This window comes from Bos taurus, chromosome 17, assembly GCF_002263795.3.
Source record: "Bos taurus isolate L1 Dominette 01449 registration number 42190680 breed Hereford chromosome 17, ARS-UCD2.0, whole genome shotgun sequence".
In the NCBI taxonomy this organism is placed as follows: Eukaryota; Metazoa; Chordata; class Mammalia; order Artiodactyla; family Bovidae; genus Bos; species Bos taurus.
Window position 1 is genome coordinate 47,795,723 of NC_037344.1, and position 22,253 is coordinate 47,817,975.

Genomic DNA, 22,253 nt, shown 5'->3' on the forward strand with positions numbered 1-22,253 from the left:
TCGACTCTTTGAGACCCCATGGACTATAGCCCGCCAGGCTCCTCTGTCCATGGGATTCTCCAGGCAAGAATACTGGAGTGGGTCGCCGTGCCCTCCTCCAGGGGATCTTCCTGACCCAGTGGTCGAACCCAAGTCTGTTGCATCTCCTGCACTGGCAGACGGATTCTTTACCAGTGTGCCACCTGGAAAATCCTAACGGAATAGTACTCAATCATAACAATGAATGATATTTTTCCATTTGCAGCAACATGGATAGACCTAGAGGGTATTATGCTTAGTGAAATATGTCAAAGAAAGACAAATACTGTATGTTGTTGCTGTTCAGTCACTAAGTCGTATCTGACTCATTTGCAAACCCGTGGACTATAGCCCGCCAAGCTCCTCTATCCGTGGGATTCCCCAGGCAAGAATACTGGAGTGGGTCACCATTTCCTTCTCCTAAATAATATATAATATCACCTATATCTGAAATATAAAAAGATTTACAGCAAACTAGTGAATATAACTTTAAAAAGAAGCAGTCACAGATATAGAGAACAAACTAGTGGTTACCAGTGGGGAGGGGGAAGGGGGGCAATACAGAGGGAGGGGGTGGGTAGTATAACTATCGGGTGTAAGATGGGCTCGGGGATTCACTGTATAACACAAGGAATATGGTTGATAATTTTGTAATAACTATAAATAGACAGTAACCTTTAAAAATTGTGTAAATAATTTTAAAAAAAGTAAAATTTAAAAAAGAAAAAGCACTTAGAAGCCAGGAGTTAAGGCATGTGGAAATGATGAAGAGATATGAGGAGACTTGGTTGGAACCCTGACACTGTCCATCACCATTTGCTCCCCGGTCATAAGTGGCTCTCATTCACACGACCTCTAGAAAGTGTCCTGAAGTTTTTAGAACTCATCTGGAACAATTTTCCTAAGGGCAGTCATTCAGATACTAGATGTGCTCTCTCTCCAGCTTTCCTTTGTTTCTAGCAGTTTTACCTATTTATCTTATAGAGTGCCATCTGGGAAAAAGAAACCTAAGTTGCAAATGAAATGCCACTCTCTGCTTCCCCCCATCCACCCCACCATATCACCCAGGACACTCACACTTGTGGTGGAAACCCGTTGTCCACGTGGTTGGTTACAGAATGCACTCTGATCTTTGGCACACTTTTTTTTTTTTTTAACCATAATATGTTGATTTTCTAAGCTGGAAAAAAAAAAAATACAGGTAACTTCAACATGCATTGACTTGCATCTCAAATACGTAGCTCCTAACTGTTCTAATGCTGGGAGGTCCGTGTCTGCATGGTTTCTCATCTCTCCAAATGATGATGGTAGGCCTCCGTATCTAATACTCTTGTTTCCACATCTCTGTTCTGATTTATGGACACATTGTGGAACTTAAAATAGTTGGCTGAAGACCCTAAAGGCAAGCTCATCTCAAGCATCTTGTTACAAAAAATGTTCCAGCTTTGGTTATACAGAATTCACTCGAAGCATCCAATTTGGGGTCTTGAGGAAGCCCTGTGTAATGCCTTGACTTGTGTTTCTCTTGGGGTTTGAAAAGTTGTTTTACTGATCTTTATTGCTAATAAGCATACCTGTCCTGGCAGTGGAAAAAGAGATAGGGGTTTATAACCCACGGATGCAAACTGGGCATCCTGTACCCAGATCTCTTGGATCCTTTTCTCAGTAGCTGGGTGACCCTGGAAAGATGGTTTACCCTCCTTGACCCCAAACTCCTCATCTACCAACTGGGAGTAAATAACAGCTATTTATTGTAATACTGTGAGGATAGCAAGAGGTAAGACATAAAATGCTTTTAAAACAGCTCACATTCAAAATACTCAGTGGTAATTATTCCATCACTTTGGGAAAAGAAGCATGTCCATCCAAAAGAAGATTTTCTTTTTGTTTGAAAGTGATGCCTTTCCTTGACCTTGGGATGCGCTGGGGTGGTTCCATTTGATCCTGGAGGATGTGGTCATTGACTGTCTGAGCTGACCCAGAGCCTTGTTTTCTGAAAGGGTGTTTTCTTTTCCTTAAATCTGGGGAAGCCTCAGGCTATGGCAGAGCTTCTCTGGTGGCTCAGAGGTGAAGAAATCACCTTCCCATGCAGGAGATGTGGGTTCGATCCCTGGGTAAGGAGGATACCCTGGAGAAGGAAATGGCAACCTACTCTAGTATTCTTGCCTGGGAAATCCCAGGGACAAAGGTGCCTGGCAGACTACAGTCCATGGGGTTGCAAAGAGTCAGACACAACTTAGCAACTGAACAACAGCAGGCTATGTCAAAAACCATGTGTCTTTAAAGGTGAAAAACACTTAGATTTTTATTAAAGTTTGGTTGATTTACAATATGTTGGTATCAGGTGTATGGCATAGCGATTCAATGTTTTTCAAATTAGATTCCGTTAGAGGTTATTACAAGATAGTGGATATCAGTCCCTGTGCCACACAGTGGGTCCTTATTGCTTATCTAAAAGGCTTAGATTTGGGGACTTGCCTGGTGATCCAATGGTGAAGAATCCATCTGCCAGTGCAGGGGACATGGATTCGATCCCTGGTCTATGAAGATCCCACATGCCGAGGGGCAACTAAACCCATGCACCGGAACTACTGGGCCCATGCACTAGAACCCAAGCTCTGCAACCAGAGAAGGCTCTGCAGTGAGAAGTCTGTGCATTGCAACAAAGAGTAGCCCCCACTCGCCGCAACTAGAGAAAACCTGAATGTGACAGTGAAGACCAAACACAGCAAAAAATAAATAAATAAATAACACTTTTTAAAATTAAGAAATTAAAGGCTGAGATTTTGAACCCAATGCACCAAGTGGCCCATGTAGGGGGAAAGTGAAAGTGAAGTTGCTCAGTCATGTCCGACTCCTAGCGACCCCATGGACTGCAGCCCACCAGGCTCCTCCGTCCATGGGACTCTCCAGGCAAGAGTACTGGAGTGGGGTGCCATTGCCTTCTCCGATGTAGGGGGAAGCTATAGGCAAATAAGAAGAGTTCCTCAAATCAAGGATATATTATTCAACTTCTCTGTGAAAGAGAACTATTAAGAGATGCCTCCAAGCCAACTGAGGTGGAACCAGTCAGTAGGGATCTGAGGAGTCCCTAAGAGGGTGCATTACCATACCGTTGCTTCCATTTCTGTCTTGTGTGCAAAGGACAGCTAAAAGCAAGACAGGGCAGGAAGGTTGCTCTTGGCTTCCTCTGCTGGTAGGAGCCACGCCAGTGGAAGAACCTAAACCTGCAGGCAGCTCCATGCCCACAGTGCTCTGAGGTCCGCAATCCAGAACTGAGCCTCTCCATGGGTGACTGCACTGTCTTCCATGCAAACTCTGCTCAAACTCGACTGCGATACTGCCTTCCAGATGGAGTTCACGCATAAAGCGTTGCCCATCCCTGTTGCTAATTGTTTAACTCGGTCTCTGCAGGGAGGGAGCTTCCCTGGTGGTGGTAAAGAATCTGTCTACAATGCAGGAGCCCTGGTTTGATCCCTGAATCAGGAAGATCCCCTGGAGGAGGGAGTGGCCATCCATTCCAGTTTTCTTGCCTGGAGAATTGCATGGACAGAGGAAACTGGCAAGTTACAGTTCATGCTTTCGCAGAATGTCAGATGCAACTGAGCGGCTAACACTGAGGGAAGGAGAAGAAGGAGGCAGAATGGTTGGGGCTGAGTCTAGGGCCACTGAAAGTGGCATCTGAACGCTTTACGCTGCTCCAGACCCCCAGGCGCCCTTGGCTGGAGCTCTGTTCTTTTCCTTCCTCATTCTCTCACTGATGGACATTGGAAACCCTGAATGTTTCTTCTTCTTGGTTCATCTGTGTCTTCACAGATTTTACTGATCATATTTCCCAAATCTGCTCAGTTAGGACATTCCATTTCAAATACCTTTATATACAAAACATTTCCAAGAGTGTGGGTATCCATATAATTAAATTTTAAAACTTCTAACATAGTTGCTCATGATCTGGTGGTATAATAGCATGACCTGGATCAAAGGAAAGAGAGAAAGATGGAAGCAAGGAAGGGAGGGGAGAGAGAGAAGAAGGAGGAAGCGGAGGGAAAGGGGTGGAAGAGGAGAAGAAAGAAAGAGAAAGAAAGGGAAATGACAAAGAAAAAAAGGATAAGAGAAAAGAAAAAACAAAATCTGTGCCTCACCCCACTCAGAAACAATCAGAACTCAGAGTGTTGCCTGGTCATTAGTTTATTTGTGAAGTTCTCCCCAGGTATTTCTAATCCCTGGGTAAAGTGGAGAAACACTGCATATGATATATGCAGACATATTTCATAAGCTTCCACTTCACAGTACTTTGTCTCCTGTAACACAGTAGATACCACGTATTGTCCTCTGCACAAGGCACTCTGGGAACAGCCTAAGGATGACTACTCTTTTCAGAGTATTTCAGGCTAACACCCAAGCACTCCAACTGCAAAGATACAGTCCTTAGCTTTCCAGTTAAACATGAAGAAGTGATAAATAGTGCCAAATATGGAAGAGTTCTGGAAACTCTCAAGTGCTAAATATTTACAAAAAGTTACTAAAATTCAAATTTCCAGTGATTTGCTAAGACACACAAGGTGAGTTCTTCCAAAGCTAGATCACCATATGCAGAATTTGCAGAGGAAACTGTCAGGGACCTGGTGCACACCCTAGTGCATCAGAAATACCGAGAAGCTCCTGCACGCTAAGGAACCATTCAAGAAAAACACACAATCTCAGAATACGTGACCTTCCTAGAGTTTGCTCTGGCTGCCAGGTTAAGCGTTTCCAACCTACGTTGTTTGCATCAGCAAATCAAATAGAGGAAAGTTAGCTCAAAAGAAACTGTTTGCTTTACCCTTTGGCCAGGCAATGGATCTAAGGGCAAAAAGAAAATCAGACTTGATAGGAGAATGGTGCAAGATTACTGAAGGAGTAAAATTAGAAGAAGTAAATAGAGCACTTTAAACATTACTGTTATTCTGACCAGTGTGGAATGGTACCTCATTGTAGTTTTGATCTGCATTTCTCTAATAATTAGTGATATTGAACATCTTTGCATGTGCTGCTTGGCCATCCATATGTCTTCTTTGGAGAATGGATAAGATGTGGTACATATATACAATGGAATATTACTCAGTCATGAAAAAGAATGAAATTGGGTCATTTCATTCTAGATAGACCTAGAATCTGTCATACAGAATGAAGTAAGTCCAAAAGAGAAAAATATTTAGTGCATATATGTGGAATCTAGAAAAATGGCATGGATGAACCTATTTGCAGAGCAGGAATAGAGATGCAGACCTAGAGAATGGATGGATGAACATGGGGTTGGGGGAAAGGGGGTGGGATGAATTGGGAGATTGAGATTGACACATATACACTACCATGTATAAAATAGATGACTAATTATATGCCACCATATAGTACAGGGAACTCAGCTTGGTGCTCTGTGGTGACTTAGATGGGTAAGATGAGGGGGGTGGTGGGAGGGAAATACAAGAAGGAGGGAATGTATGTACACTTATAGCTGATTCAGTTCTTTGTACAGCAGAAACTAACACAGCATTGTAAAACAACTATATCCCAATAAGTAATATATATATATATATATATATATATATATATATATAGCTGATGCTATTTTAGATGGGTCTTGCAGAATGGGAAGAATTTGACCAAATGGAGAGATTTATAAAGGTATTTCTGATAAAGTGAACTCTGTGAGTAAAAGGTGGGGATGTGGCAGTAAGAAAAGTCCCACATTCCAGTGGAATCTGGAATTGTGCAGTTTTGTTGAGGTTAGGGCACCTGGAAGGGGGGGCAAAAAAGAGAACAGTGTAAAGTATGGAGCAGGGTCATGATATTGCATACAAGGAATTACTACTCTGAAGGAATTCCCACGTGCCTTCATTGTGGAGTTGAGTTTCTGAATTCAACTTTTACCAATTCTGCTCTGTGAATTTCCCTTTCCTTGTGACTAAACATAGAAGACAAGGCTCATAACAGCCAAAAGAAGGATTATCCCATTTCATGAATGGGAGAGGAATACTGGAATGCTTGCGAATTCCAAATATAAAAACCAAGATGCATTCTAGTATCACTTTCCCAAGTTTCCTGTGCTTGTCGAAACTGTCGTTCAGAGTTCCAAAAAGGCAACGGCATGCGTCTTAGGAAAAGAAATCTGCACAGGGTATCAATCCACAGTGGCTTACACAATTTGTTTCTAATTCTTATCACAGCCACTGTTTCTTAAAGAGTTCATCGTCTTTCCGAGAGAGAGTGATTCTTGTAGGATTTAAAAATCAGGTGCTAGTCTCTTTTTTAAATAAGTTCATTGGTAACATTTTTTTTAGATTCCACATATAAGTGATACATATTTGTCTTTCTCTGACTTACTTCACTTAGTGTGATCATCTCTGCTACTGATGCTGCTAAGTTGCTTCAGTCGTGTCCGACTCTGTGCAACCCCATAGACAGCAGCCCACCAGGCTCCCCCGTCCCTGGGATTCTCCAGGCAAGAACACTGGAGTGGGTTGCCATTTCCTTCTCCAATGCATGAAAGTGAAAAGTGAAAGTGAAGTCGCTCAGTCGTGTCTGACTCTGAGCGACCTCATGGACTGCAGCTACCAGGCTCCTCTGTCCATGGGATTTTCCAGGCAAGAGTACTGGAGTGGGGTGCCATTGCCTTCTCTAGGTCTATCCATATTGCTGCCATGGCATTGTTTTGTTCTTTCTTATGGCTGAGTAATAGTCCACTGTATATATGCACCACATATCCATTCATCTGCCAGTGATGAACGGGCATTTGTGTTGTTTCTGTGTCTTGTCTCTAGTGCAAAGTGCTGCTATGAACACTGGAGTGCTTGAATTATGGATTTATAAGTGACTCACTTTGCTGTACACCTGAAACTAACACAACATTGTCCATCAACGATACTCCAATAAAAACTAGAAAATTTAAACAAAGAATAAATTAACTAATTACATAAAATCAAAGCCAGTGCCATTTTGCTTTCACCATTGCCCATGGTTCACTGTAGCTACTCCTGTTCCACGTGAGAGGCCGCTGCTCATGCAGGGAGTTTACCTCTGTGACTGGTGCTCTCTCTTTGGGAATATCTTCTGATATTCCTTCTCTTTCTTGCCCTCCTCCTCCTCATGTTCCAAATTCCCCACCATTTATCTCCAAGCTTCTTGGAGTACATTTGCATGGATCTGATGGTATGATAAATGTTTCAATAGCTTTTTCTTATCTTAAAGGCCAATTCTTATCCTCTTAAATGTCAAGGTCAGTGATCATTTTTGCAGTTACATGAAATTCCGATCTCTAGAGACAGATCTGATAGGTGGAAGTGGCTTTGGTCACGTAGGGTTAAAAAGCATCTCTCCTTGCTGCCTCCTTGGTGAACCCTCACCTGTACTTCTTCACATCTTCCCTTGGGGTGTGGATGGCACCACATCTGCATCTTTTTCGCCTGTCACTTAGAAAAGCAGACATTTTATAAAAGCTGACTGTAAAAAAGAAGAAGAGGTAGCCAGTGAATTAAACTAACCAAAATAGCTGAAAAAAATCATCTGATATTCTGACTTGGATTCATTTTCAGATATGTGTTTACAGAAAACCCAAGACGTCTGAAAATTAATCATTGTCATAATCACTCCTGTTTTCAGGTAACATCTGGCTGCTTCTCCTTGCTCATCCGTGTGGGTCCCATAGCCCCAGTCTTCTGTTCATGGCTCATCTCTGATTCTCTCCACTTCTTTCTCATTCCCACCAGAAATAAAAAGCCATATCACCCTCAAACACCTTTAAAATTCTGTGCATCCAACTTGAAGGGACTGTGGCTTTGGAAAATCTAATATAGGCAGCAAAAAGATTTCTGGGAGTGGGAGAAAGAATCCTGTCCTCCTAGATGGAGCTCAGGGAAGAAATATTTAGGAAATTCAATCAGCACTTCATGTAGTCATCCACAAACACCTGTTCTGGGGACTCTGAGCAGCTCACAAGAAACAAGGGTTGGGAAGCTTGAGCAATGGTGTCTAAGGCCAGGCCAAGGCTGTGAATCTTCTTGAAGATATTGGATATTCAAATCTTTTGGATATTGAATATCTTTTTTTTTTCCTTTCTTTTTTCATTGGTATATAGTTGATTTACAATGTTGTATTAGTTTCAGGTGTACAACAAAGTGATTAAGTTATACATATATATATGTGTGTCTATTCTTTTCAGATTATTTTCCATTATAGATTATTACATGATATTGAATATAGTTCCCTGTGCTATACAGTAAATCCACATTGCTTATCTATCATATATATAATAGTGTGTACCTGTTAATCTCAAACTCCTAATTTATCTCTCCTCCCTCCCCTACCTCTTCCCCTTTGGTAACTGTAAGTTTGTTTTTTATGTCTGTGAGTCTATTTCTGTTTTGTAAACAAGTTCATTTTTTTTTTAATTTAATTTTATTTTTAAACTTTACATAATTGTATTAGTTTTGCCAAATATCAAAATGAATCCGCCACAGGTATACATGTGTTCCCCATCCTGAACCCTCTTTTTTAGATTTCACATATAAATGATGTCATATGATATTTGTCTTTGACATATTTCACCTAGTATAATAATCTCTAGGTCCATCCACATTGCTGCAAATAGCATTTATTTCATTTTTTATGACCGAGTAATTTTCTGTTATATATAAATATATGTATAATATGTATGTATATATCATATAGATTATATATGTGCATATATCACATCTTCTTTGTCCATTCATCTGTCGATGGTCATCGAAGATTGCTTTTCCGACAGACTCTTTGAACGATAGTATAAGTGCGCGTGGAAATTGTCTGTTGCCTGCCAGGCACGCCCACCCAGGCCTCAGTGTTGTTCTCTCCTTCTCTCTCCTTCTGTCCAGTGCTAACGGTGCCTCCTATGAAGTCATGCAGATCGACGTAGAAATCGAAGAACCTGGTGACCCGCCAGCCACACAGCTTGTCACATGGCAGGTTGAATATCCAGGAGACATCACGTCTGACTTGGGTGTCTCCAAGATCTACGTGAGTCAGAAAGACTTGATCGGAGTCATCCCACTGGCCATGGTAAGACAGTCCCTGCCCTGGGCTGTTAATACAGACCTCAGGGAAAGGCACAGCATCACACACATGACCTAAACGCACTGGGAAAATGTCAGTGAGCCCAGAACCAGGGTCAGGGAGAACTGACAAAGGTACTGCAAATTGCTGATTCTAAATACATACTTACATATATCTTTAAAATATTATTTAGAAAATAATTAAAATCCACGCATTAGATTTGGGTCTTCCACTATAAGAAAAGTATTGATGATTTTATCAAGGTGTTTGTGTGATACACTGGAGACTAGTCAAGGATCTTAAACATGTATACCTGCAGAGACCAAACAGATCTAGCATCTGAGTGGAAGGTGACAAGTGATTTGACAAATACCTACCCAATGAAAAGGCCTAGCCAAGAGGAAAGCCATGCAGGAAATTCAAGGAAAGCCATGCAGGAAAGCCAAGGAAAAGTCTGAATTCTTAAGACCTACTAACTTTTCAACAGAAAACATCCATATAGTTTTAGTGTGAACCGTCAACTCCTTGTTAGAACTAATTTTATTTTAAATCAAGCTTGTCTAGGAAAGGGTTAGCTATAATCCATTCACAGGCCATCTATTAGTAACTTGTAAAAGATTTAGGTCTCTAAGTCACTCCATGTGTTTCCTAGGATTTGTGGAATAGAGATGGGTTTTCATCCTTAGAAGGATCCACCCCCTGGTTGCTATGCAATGGACCACACTGCCTGTGGGACGACTAACCACCCAGGTTGACCTCAACAAACACACCGATGCCTTATCTAGCCTCACCTTTTCCCAGGGTCTCTCTACAAAGGAATCATACGTTTTCCTGATGTGAGTTTTCACAGTGCAAATGCTTGGGATTGAGAGTCTGCTGAGAGTACTTTGAGCTTCCTCATGTTACAAAAGTACTTTTACTGTTGGAAGTGAAGGATTGACAGCCTCATGTCTCCCCCTCACCATCTATTAGGAATTATTGACAAGAGTTATTATGGGGCCATGAAAGGATGTCAGGAATCAATCTTTCAATACAAGGTAACATGGACAGTTGCCTAGTGACACTAAGTTGGTTATTATACTGTTCATTAGGCGATGTAAAGGTGTTGGGATCCTTCAGTTGATAAGGGCTCTTATTACCTATTTCTTTTATTATATTTTAAAGGCACCAGATCTCCCCTGGTACATTATTTCATATGTGACAGCAGTGCTCCTTCGTTTAGGCTGTTAGTGGTTCTGTTACTGGCAATGGCAAGACCGTTTGTCTTGAATAAGTAATTATTTGAATTTGTTCCCCTTTTCAGCACCTTTAGTCTGATGAGCTGTTAGCCATACACTACACGGCTTCTGTTGCTTGGCTCAGCATCAGACAGTCTGCTTGGTTTCCTGAGTTCAGCATTTCTTCTGCCTAGACTGTCAGCCTGTTTCAGACCCCACTCTTCTTCATAACCTACATGAATCCCTGCTCACATGAATCTACTTTCTGTCCTCTCCTGGTCTCTGAAACAGTTCTCACCTTGCATCACCCTTTCTGGCTACGATACATATAATTGTAGAAGTGTGTGTAATGGCAGAGCTAGAAGAATCTCAGTTTTTATCAGTTAGGAATTGCGTTTGGCTGAAAACACGCCCTAACCTTAACCCCAAGCCTAGCCCTACCCACTCACTCCACTTTGCCCTGGCCAGTAGTCACTTTAATACAAGTGTGTTTTTCCTTCATGTAAAAGAACTCTTAAGGTTTGTAGTGCAGGGCTGGTACATTGCCCCATGCTATCTGAGACTCAGTCTTCATCTTTATTTCTGCTTCAGCACTCGAAGGCATACATTCTATCCTTATGGTTACCCTGTGGTCCAAAATGGCTCCTGGGATCCAGCCAGCATATCCATATTCTGCCAGCCAGAAAAAGGAAGAGATATAGAATTGGATCCATTCCTTTTCCCTTTCAAGAAGTCCTCATAAGAAGCCAATGTAATATTTCTGTGTGTATCCAATGAACAAGAACTTGGTTATATGGATACTTAGTTGGAAGTCTACTTTTTAGCATGGCACATTTGCTCAGGTTCTGTTACAAGGAAACAACAAGAGATTAAATATTGCAAAGCAATGAGCAGTATTTGAAACAATCCTTCTCCATTTCCAGATGAGGAAACTGAGGCTCAGAGAGGTTCCTCATCCTGGCACCTGTTTTCCATTCTGTGTTCATCTTTATGAGCCTCCTGGGAAGCAAAATAAAATATACGTATATCTTAGTCTCCCTTAGCAGCTATTGTTGTTGTTTGGTTGCTCAGTCATGTCCAACTCTTTGCAACCCCATGGACTATAGCCCACCAGGCTCCTCTGTCCCTGGGATTCTCCAGGCAAGAATACTGGAGTGAGTTGCCATTATTAGCTATGCAACCATGCTTCATTTCACTCTGGCTCAGTTTCCTCATCTACAAGGGGTGAAAGAGATAATACTCGTAAGGTTGATGTAAGAGACGGTGATAATTCAAGAGGGCCTGGAAGAGTGCCCAGTGAAGTCAAGCATACAATAAATGTTTGCTCTTATTACAATCATTTAGTTACTAAATGCAAAAGATAAATAATTCTCTAGCAATTATGTTGTAAAGTCTTCAGGAAAGGGAATGTTCCTAGTCCCCATGTTTCCCAAGATAAGAAGAGTGTTAGTCCAGTAATCTTGCCTGGAAAATCCCATGGATGGAGGAGCCTGGTGGGCTGCAGTCCATGGGGTCGCTAGAGTCGAACACCACTGAACGACTTCACTTTCACTTTTCACTTTCATGCTTTGGAGAAGGAAATGGCAACCCACTCTAGTGTTCTTGCCTGGAGAATCCCAGGGACAGAGGAGCCTGGTGGGCTGCCATCTATGGGGTCACACAGAGTCGGACATGACTGAAGCGACAGCAGCAGCAGCAGCAGGCGGTGTGTATATGCTCACTGATTCTTTTTTTTTTTTTAACAATTTTAAACAGTTACACTCCATTTACAGTTATTACAAAGTATCAGCTATATTCCCCATGTTGTAACAGTAAGTCTTTGAGCCTACCTTACAGCCAATACTTCATATCTCCCTCTCTCTTACCCCTATATCGCCTGTTCACCACCTCTCCCAACTGGTACCCTAGTTTGTTCTCTAGATCTGTGAGTCTGCTTCTTTTTTGTTATATTCACTAGTCTGTTGTATTGTTTTAGATTCCACATATAAGTGATATCATACAATATACGTCTTTCTCTGTTTGACTTATTTCACTTATAGCATAATGCCTTCCAAGTTCTTCCGTGTTGCTGCAAATGGCAAAATTGTGTTCCTTTTTGTGGCTGAGGCATATTCTTTTGTTTATATACACCACATCTTCTTTATCTACTCATCTGTGGTTGGACACTTAGGTTGTTTCCATGCCTTGGCTATTGTGAATAATGCTGCTCTGAATATTGGGGGATGCTCTCTAATTCTTGAATGGAAGTGAATGAATTGCATTAAAATTGCATTAAAACATATGTGGTCTGAGGAGTTTTTTGCTAGTACCTTCTGAGCATCTTCCTCTGGAACTTAAAGTCTTCATGGTCCTGACTCCCCAGTCTTTTTGTATTTGGAGCGTTTTGAGTCCCTTTTCCAGAGAAAGTTGCATCATTTCACCTTTGACTTGATGGGAAAAAATTTTACTTGTTTTTAGAGGAGTGGTCATTAAATAGACCTTTTGCTGTATATTTTCATTTTTACTTTATTTTTGTTCATATATATTTGTTGAGAGGTATTTGAAATCAGATATCATTCTGTCATCTACTCATTTGTGCTGCATATTCTTTTTTATTGAAGTTTGTTTGATTGACAATGTTGTGCCAATCTCTGCTGCACAGCAAAGTGACTCAGTTATGTACATACAGACATTCTTTTTATATTCTTTTCCATTATAGTTTGTGGCAGGATATTGAATATAGTTCCCTGTGCTGTACATGAGAACCTTATTGTTTATCCATTCCAAAGGCAGAACTTTGCCTCTTCCAATCCCAAAGTCCCAGTCCACCCCCTCCCTCCCCACATCCCCCTTAGCAACCACAGATCTCTTCTGTATGTCTGTGAGTCTGTTTCTGTTTTGTGGATAGGTTCATTTGTGCCAGATCCAACAGTCTCACTCCTGGAAATATAACCAGAAAAAACTATAATTCAAAAAAATACACGCCCCACTATGTTCACAGCAACAGTATTCACGACAGCCAAGGCATGGAAACAGCCTAAATGTCCATCCACAGATTAGCGCATAAAGAAGAAGTGATACATACATACAATGGAGTGCTACCCGGCCATAAAAAAGAGTGAAATGATGCCATTTGCAGCAACATGGATGCACACAGTGATTATCATACTAAGTCAAGTAAGCCAGAAAAGGAAAGACAAAGACCATATAATATCACTCACATGTGTTACCTTTTTTTGAAATGTTAGAGACAGAAGGAAGGCCAGCTCACCTGGACTATAATGAGTCCATGAGGAGAGAATACTTTGAGTTGAGCTCAAGGTCACATGGAGGCTTGTAAGCTAGAGAACAGAGGTGGATATTTCAGTGTGATAGGGAGTCACTGAAAGGCTTTCAGCACAGCAGCCGCTGTGCTGATGAATGTTTTTAGAAAGCACTCTGGCTGTATGTAGAGAATGGATTTGGGAGAGCAAGGGAACATCAGAAAGGACTACTTTGGCTGCTGTAAAATAACCATGACTTAAGAACCGTGGCGTTTACTTGTCCCCACCTCTCCCATCTGAATGTGAGCAGCGTTACCAGGTGGCCCCAAGGGGTAGAACATAGCATCCTTCTATCCTCTTGCCAAGTGACTCTAAAAACACTGACCTTATCCACACAGCCCCAGATTAATAACAGACGTGTCCATGTGGCAGCCAATAGGACTAGGACAAGCGTGCAAGGGGAGGGTGTGCCCCTCTCCACGAAGGACATGACCCTTCTCTGAATCCACCACCTCCGCTTCCATCCCATCAGCCCATGAACTCAGCTGAACGATCACGTCTAGAGCAAGGGAGGCTGGGAGAGTGAGTTTTATCACAGGAGCCCCTGTGTCCAGCTATAGATGTATTTGGTGAAAATGTATATGGGGAATGTATATATACAGATGTATGATGGGGAGACACTGAGGTTATTCTGGACTGCAGTGGACTGCAGTGATCTCTGTGGAGAGATGCAGAGGTAGACCATTTTAGGATACATCTTAGCAGGCAAATGATAGGACTTTTCAATACATCGGTTATAGGTGTGAAGGAAGAAGTTGGGGGAAAGATGAGTCTGATTTTAGACCCAGCCCCAAAGCTCCCTATATATGATTGTTGTTGTTCAGTCACTAAGTCATGTCAGACTCTTTGCAATCCCCTGGCATGCAATCCTGTGGCATGCCAGGCTCCTCTGTCCTCCACTATCTCCAGGAATTTGCTCCAGTTCATGTCCATTGAGTCAGTGATGCCGTCTAACCATCTCATCCCCTGCTGTCCCCTTCTGCTTCTGCCTTCAATCTTTCCCAGCATCAGGGTCTTTTCCAATGAGTCAGGTCTTTGCATCTGGTGGCCAAAGTATTGGAGCTTCAGCATCAGTCCTCCCAATGAATATTCAGGGTTTGATTTCCTTTATGATTGACTGGTTTGATCTCCCTGCTGTCCAAGGGACTCTCAAGAGTCTTCTCCAGCACCACAGTATGAAAGCATCAGTTCTTCGGCACTCAGCCTTCATGTCCAGCTCTCACATCCGCACATGACTACTAGAAAAACCATAGCTTTGACGATATGGACCTTTGACTATATGGACTATATGAAATCTCTGCTTTTTTAGTACACTATCTAGGTTTGTCATCACTTTATTTCCAAGGAACAAGTGTCTTTTAATTTCATGGCTGCAATCACCATCTGCAGTAATTATATGATAGCACCACAAAAACTTAAAATGTTTTTTTAAAAAGATATTCTATTATAAAATTTTCTGTGGTCTACATTTTTACCCTCAATTCTTTGCCCACATTTCTGATAAACTTTTAGAAATACATTTGAATCAAAGGATGGGAATCAAAAACTTTGCAGTACTATATAATATTTTTTATAAGAGCCACCAAACTGCCCTCCTCTAGGAGACCCACAGACAGCATCTCTTATCTTATGTCCCTAGCATTAGCAGACAGGTTCTGTACCACTAGCGCCACCTGGAAACCCCAGTCCCTTTTAACTGTTCAGTTTATTAGTGTTTAATATTTTCACTGTTGTGCCACAGATCATCAGAATATTTTCATCTGGCAACTCGCTGAACACTAGCCCCACCCCACCCTCCTCCCAGCCGTTAGAAATGCCTTCTACTTTCTGTTTTCATGCCTTTTGATCGTAGTGCTGTAAATATTCCTCCCAGTTTACCATTTGTCTTATGGTGTCATTTACTGTATATATTATAGCATGCAGAAGTTTGTGGGTATTTGTTTAATTTTTATGTAGTCAAATCTACTGATCTTTTCCATAGTGGAAATCTTTTCCTCTGTCCCTAATTGTAACCAAGAGGAAAAATCATGCCTGTCTTTTGTGTTCTTGTAAAACCTCCAAATATTAAAATGTCCCCCCACAGCATATTTGAATAGGTAGGACTATAATCTTCAGAAAACAATGCTAAAAGGAAATGCAGTTGTGACTCCCTGTACACATGGGGTGAGCACATGGCCCCTCTGTTCTTTCTGAGATGTGTAACTTCATCTCCAGGAAAGCTTTGAGATGACACGCAGTTAACCCCTTCCATTCAAAGTTCATTTTTCGAAAGATGCTTGTTTCTTTCTCAATATTTTGCATATTTTTTCCTGATGTCTATGGCCTTAAAACCTGTATATTTCTTTTTCCTAAGTCCATTCGTGTATCTCTCTGTTATTACAGTATTTATTTTTTCTGTTCAGTAAATGATCCCTTACTATCTCGTGAGTAAATCTATTTTTTTTTTTTTTTTTGGTCCTTTGGGAGAAAATTCTGAAGAAAAGGTCATTAAATGAGCATTGCCATTAATCTAATTAGTGTTTGTCTGTAACTGCATGTCATTGTCGGGTTCTGGGGAGCATGTTTGCATTTCTTCCATTTCTTGCATTTCTTGTCAGAAAATATTCTTCCAGGGGTGGGGAGTGGGCACCCAGTTTCTCAAGGTTCTTTATCATTCTGTCCTATCTGCCTCATGTGTTTTGGCTAAAACAAGTGTTTTGAACTTCTGTGGGGATTCAAAGATGATGAGACTGATATTCATCAATTTGAATGCCGTATCAGTTAGTTGAATATCCTTTCAAACCTATTAACATGTGTTCTTTATTTTAATATAAAACAAACAGTGTTTTCATTCATGCTGGGCGGTAGCTATTTGGGTACCATAACTGTGATGGCTGTTCTGAATGTAGGATGGATGTAGGTGACTCAGCTCTCCTCTGGATTGTAAGGGCACACCCTCCTCTTAATGCTGAGCTTCTGATGTTTCTGATTTTGCTGTGTCTCAGCCTTGACCACTGAATTTTATTTTTTAATATTTATTTATTTATTTGACTTTATTTATCTTCGATCTCCACTGAGGCATGTGAAATCTTTAGTTGCGGCTTGCAAACTCTTAGTTGCCGCATGTGGGATCCAGTTTGCTGACCAGGGATTGAACCCATGCCCCCTGCATTGGGAACATGGAGTATTAGCCACTGGACCACCAGGGAAGTCCCTGAATTTTAGTTATTAGAATTGAGTTGGAACTTTAGATAAAAATTAATCACAAGATACAGTCTGGACAGGCAGTTATCCTTGAAAATAATCAAAAGTGCCTTGGTGATGGTGACGTTCCATGGCATTTACATAAGATGACATAAGAGTACAGATGTGTCTGCCAGACCCAGCCCTGAAGATGCTTGGGGAAGGCCAACAGAGTTTTTAAGCAAAAACAGTCAGATGTGCCATGTGCTCTTTATGAAGTGCAATTTGATATATTCCAAACCTTTCTTCAAACATGACACTCATGGGAGAACAGATATCACTCAGAATTCTCTGTATAAGCCCATTTCCCCTGCCCACCTCCTCCAGGGAGTCCTCCTGGATCTTCACAGCTCGACGTGATTCTTATTGGACCTTCTTCTGTGACTACCACACGATTTGTGAGGGTAACAATCAAGTTGGGGAATTCAAACGCTCTTCAGTTCTTTTTGCAGGTTGAGATCACACCACTGGGAGCAAGAGCTGTACCCAAGATGCTTGGAAAGACATAAACTCTGAATGTCCTTTTATGTACCTTCAAAGTCCTTCCTTATGTCATCTTATTGTTTGAACTCCACCTAAATCCTTCTGATGTCCAGGTCCCTCTTCCAAAATAGAAGAAGCGAGACTCCAGGGCGCCACTCCTGACTTACCATTTATGTCCAAACCAAATGCCTTCTTCTCTTGAGTTTGCCTTAGTTAAGGGCCTCATAAGCCAGACAAGAGCAGGTAGCAGCCATTTAAAAAATTGTGTTATTTATATATTGGTTGTGCTGGATTTCAGTTGCAGCACGTAGGATCTTTAGTTGCGACACACACACTCTTATTTGGAGCATGTGGGATCTACCTCCTTGACCAGGGATCGAATCTGGGCCCCCTGCATTGGGAGCCACTGGACCCAGGGAAGTCCCAGGGAACCATGAAGTTTAGACGTAGCCAGATCCTTCTCTTCTTTGACTGAGGCCTGAGTTCTTTCTTCTACAATTTTGGGGATTTCAAGAAAGTAATCATCAAATAACCTCTTTCCTCCTGATCTCACTTGCATCTTCTTAAATCTTGCCAATCAAGGCATGTCCTCCTAAATCCAGGACTCAGCAGAAATTCCATTTCTGTAAACCTTAGAGACAAAACTCACCCCCACGTTCATTACCATATAATTTGCTATTGTAAAGCTCCTGATGAAATAAATGCATTTTAAGTAAGCTTTCCTGAATTGAATACATTTGTCTCCTTAAAGCAAATGAACTGCCCTTTCATCTCCCATACCTTCCCCTGGTTTTAGGATCTTCAGGAGTTAATCTTCTTGCACACCACCTTGCCTGGATGATCTCCTGCAAACACTGTGGTTATTATTAATCCATGTCCCCTTCACATTTGTATTCCTGGCTGAAGGCATGGTACCACCCATAGTAGAAGCCTGGAGAACAGTTTTACCACTCACTAGAGCCGTATGGGTCTTGTAGGGTCACACCAGCTGCTTCATCCCCCATCAACTGTGAACTTAGCACAGGTCACGTGCCCTGACCGTCACCTTTTGAGATCTGAACTTGAGATAAGGCTCCCAAATTATAGAAGAAAAACTCTCTCTCCTGGCTCCAGTAATGAAGTTTCTTTTTATTTTTGTCATCAAAGCAGATTCCTTGGCTCTTTTTTTATTTGACTTTTCATGATATCCTTTTCCTGTGTCAGCCTGCTAATTAATATGCCAGATACCCTCTGTTGTTTTCCTCAGACTTTTTGAAAATTCAATCACATTGGATAGCATAGCACTGCTTTCATTTTTATACTTTCTCAACCAAGTGCAAATTAAGATGCTGCAACAGGCCTTGAGAAAAATCTCTGCTCCAAGACGTACTCTTTCCTTTGTGTGTCTGTTGAGTCACTAACTCCCCAAAACACCGTCAGTCATGATGATTCTAGGTCCTTACTGTTTATTATGTATCAGATATGCCTCTAGGTTCCTCCTTGCAGGGATTAACTCATTCAGTTCTAAGAGACCTACTGATGTTGGTACTGCTCTTTTTCACATTTTATTTACTTTTATTTTATTGTTTATTTTTGGCCCTGCTGGGTCTTCATTGCTGCCCTATAGTTGTGGTGTGCGGGCTTCTCATTGCACTGGCTCCTCTTGTTGTAGATTATAGGCTCTAGGCACACGGGCTCATTAATTGTGGTGCATGGGCTTAGTCTAAGACCCACAGGTTTGAGATCTTCCCGGACCAAGGATTGAACCCATGTCCACGCCTGCAATGGCAGGCAGATTCTTAACCACTGGATCACCAGGGATGTCCCTGGACTACTCTTATGCCCATTTCACAGATGGATGAGAGCACGTAGTGTTTGAAGAATGGCGCCAAGCGATTCAGGTGAGACACTGAGCTGGAATTAGATTCTAGATAGATGGGCTGCGGAGTCTGTGCTCGAAACCTGTGTGCTGCACCTCCCTGAAAACAGAGTTAAGGCTGTTGATCAGTTCAATATGTGGGAAGACCTTTGGAAAATGCAATGCAAGAATGTGCACTCGTAAAAATATGAAATTGAGAAGTCTTAACTGAAATAGGAAAAGTCATCTGAAAATGAATTATTTATTACACACAAAGCCACTGCCTTTTCTTTTCAGCCCACTGTGCTACCTTTGATGCTCGCTAATGAGCTGTCCTCTCCAGAGGTGATTTATAATGAGACAGTGGTGGCTGCACCTCGGTGCTTTTAAAGGTACATGATGCAAAACAAATAGGGAGACTTACTGCTATTGTTGTTTAGTCGTGTGGTTATTACAGCCCCAGAGACTGTACAACTGGTTGTTCTCAGTGAACAAATGCTCATGATGTAACTCATTTTGCAGGTACCCCAGAAAGGCAGTCCATTGAAGAAGCATTTACTGAGTTTCCCTCTATGAACCAGGCACTGGCCTTTGTGAGAAGGGGATAACAGCATGCATCGCACTCATGGGAGGTGGCTGGTAAAAAATGTACCATATGATCCAGCAGTCCTGGGCATCCATCCAGACAAAACTGTAATCTGAAAAGATACATGCACCTCAATGTTCATAGCAGCACTCTTCACAATAGCCAACACATGGGAGCAACCTAAATGTCCATAAAGAGATGAATGGATAAAGGAAGTGTGGTGTGTATTGTATTAATAAATGGACTACTACTCAGCCATAAAAAAGAATGAAATAATGCTCTTGCAGCAACATGGATCGACCTAGACGTCATATTAAGTGAAATAAGTCAGGCAGAAAAGGACAAATATCATGATATCTCTTAATGTGTGGATTCTAAAAAGAAATGATCCAGATGAACATATTTATAAAACTGAAATAGACTCACAGACATAGAATACACACTTATGGCTACCAAAGGAGAAGGGGGGATAAACTAGGAAGTTGGGATTAACATACACACAGTGCTATATATCAAACAGATGAACAACAAGGACCTTCTGTATAGCACAGGGAACTATATTCAATATCTTACAATTGCATATAATGGAAAAGAATATATATCAGATCAGATCAGTTGCTCAGTAGTGTCCAGCTCTTTGTGATCCCATGAATCACAGCACGCCAGGCCTCTCTGTCCATCACCAACTCCCAGAGTTCACTCAGACTCACGTCCATCGAGTCAGTGATGCCATCCAGCCATCTCATCCTCTGGCGTCCCCTTCTCCTCCTGCCCCCAATCCCTCCCAGCATCAGAGTCTCTTCCAATGAGTCAACTCTTCACATGAGGTGGCCAAAGTACTGGAGTTTCAGCTTTAGCATCATTCCTTCCAAAGAAATCCCAGGGCTGATCTCCTTCAGAATAGACTGGTTGGATCTCCTTGCAGTCCAAGGGACTCTCAAGAGTCTTCTCCAACACCACAGTTCAAAAGCATCAATTCTTCAGCGCTCAGCCTTCTTCACAGTCCAACTCTCACATCCATACATGACCACAGGAAAAACCATAGCCTTGACTAGACAAACTTTTGTTGGCAAAGTAATGTCTCTGCTTTTGAATATGCTATCTAGGTTGGTCATAACTTTCCTTCTAAGGAGTAAGCGTCTTTTAATTTCATGGCTGCAGTCACCATCTGCAGTGATTTTGGAGCCCAGAAAAATAAAGTCTGACACTATTTCCACTGTTTCCCCATCTATTTCCCATGAAGTGATGGGACAGGATGCCATGATCTTCGTTTTCTGAATGTTGAGTTTTAAGCCAACTTTTTCACTCTCTATTTTCACTTTCATCAAGAGGCTTTTGAGTTCCTCTTCACTTTCTGCCATGAGGGTGGTGTCATCTGCATATCTGAGGTTATTGATATTTCTCCCGGCAATCTTGATTCCAGCTTGTGTTTCTTCCAATCCAGCGTTTCTCATGATGTACTCTGCATATAGGTTAAATAAACAGGATGACAATATACAGCCTTGACGTACTCCTTTTCCTATTTGGAACAAGTCTCTTGTTCCATGTCCAGTTCTAACTGTTGCTTCCTGACCTGTGTACAGATTTCTCAAGAGGAAGATCAGGTGGTCTGGTATTCCCATCTCTTTCAGAATTTTCCACAGTTTATTGTGATACACACAGTCAAAGGCTTTGACATAGTCAATAAAGGAGAAATAGATGTTTTTCTGGAACTCTCTTGCTGTTTCCATGATTCAGCGGATGTTGGCAATTTGATCTCTGGTTCCTCTTCCTTTTCTAAAACCAGCTTGAACATCAGGAAGTTCACGGTTCACGTATTGCTGAAGCCTGGCTTGGAGAATTTTGAGTATTACTTGACTAGCATGTGAGATGAGTGCAATTGTGTGGTAGTTTGAGCATTCTTTGGCATTGCCTTTCTTTGGGATTGGAATGAAAACTGACCTTTTCCAGTCCTGTGGCCACTGCTGAGTTTTCCAAATGTGCTGGCATATTGAGTGCAGCACTTTCACAGCATCATCTTTCAGGATTTGGAATAGCTCAACTGGAATTCCATCACTTCCACTAGCTTTGTTCGTAGTGATGCTTCCTAAGGCCCACTTGACTTCACATTCCAGGATATCTGGCTCTAGGTCAGTGGTATTTTCTTTATATTTATATATAAATATCTGAATTACTGAATTACTTTGCTGTATACCTGAAAGTAAGACAACTTTGTAAACCAAGCATGCATGCTAAGTTGCTTCAGTCATGTCTGACTCTTTGAGATCCTTTGGACTGTAGCACACTAGGCTCCTCTGTCCATGAGATTCTCCAGGCAAGAATACTGGAATGGGTTGCCATGGCCTCCTCCAGGGGATCTTCCCAACGCAGGGGTCAAACTCATGCCTCTTATGTCTCTTGCACTGGCAGGAGGGTTCTTTACCACTCGTACCACCTGGGAAGCCCAAACCAAGCATAGTTCAATTTAAAACATAAGTAAAAAATAATTGACCAAGGTGAATTCAGAACTGATCTATGTTTAG

At 41.7% G+C, this 22,253-nt stretch overlaps 1 protein-coding gene across 2 annotated transcripts in view; it reads left to right on the plus strand.

The window, feature by feature from the left end:
• Nucleotides 1-22,253, plus strand: part of TMEM132D (transmembrane protein 132D) — an 893,199-nt gene that overhangs the window by 602,109 nt on the left and 268,837 nt on the right. For both annotated transcript variants that reach the window (XM_002694460.6, XM_059876309.1), the window contains exon 4: nt 8,907-9,090. In XM_002694460.6, coding sequence (XP_002694506.1) covers nt 8,907-9,090 — 184 coding nt within the window. The remainder of the gene's footprint in view (nt 1-8,906; nt 9,091-22,253) is intronic.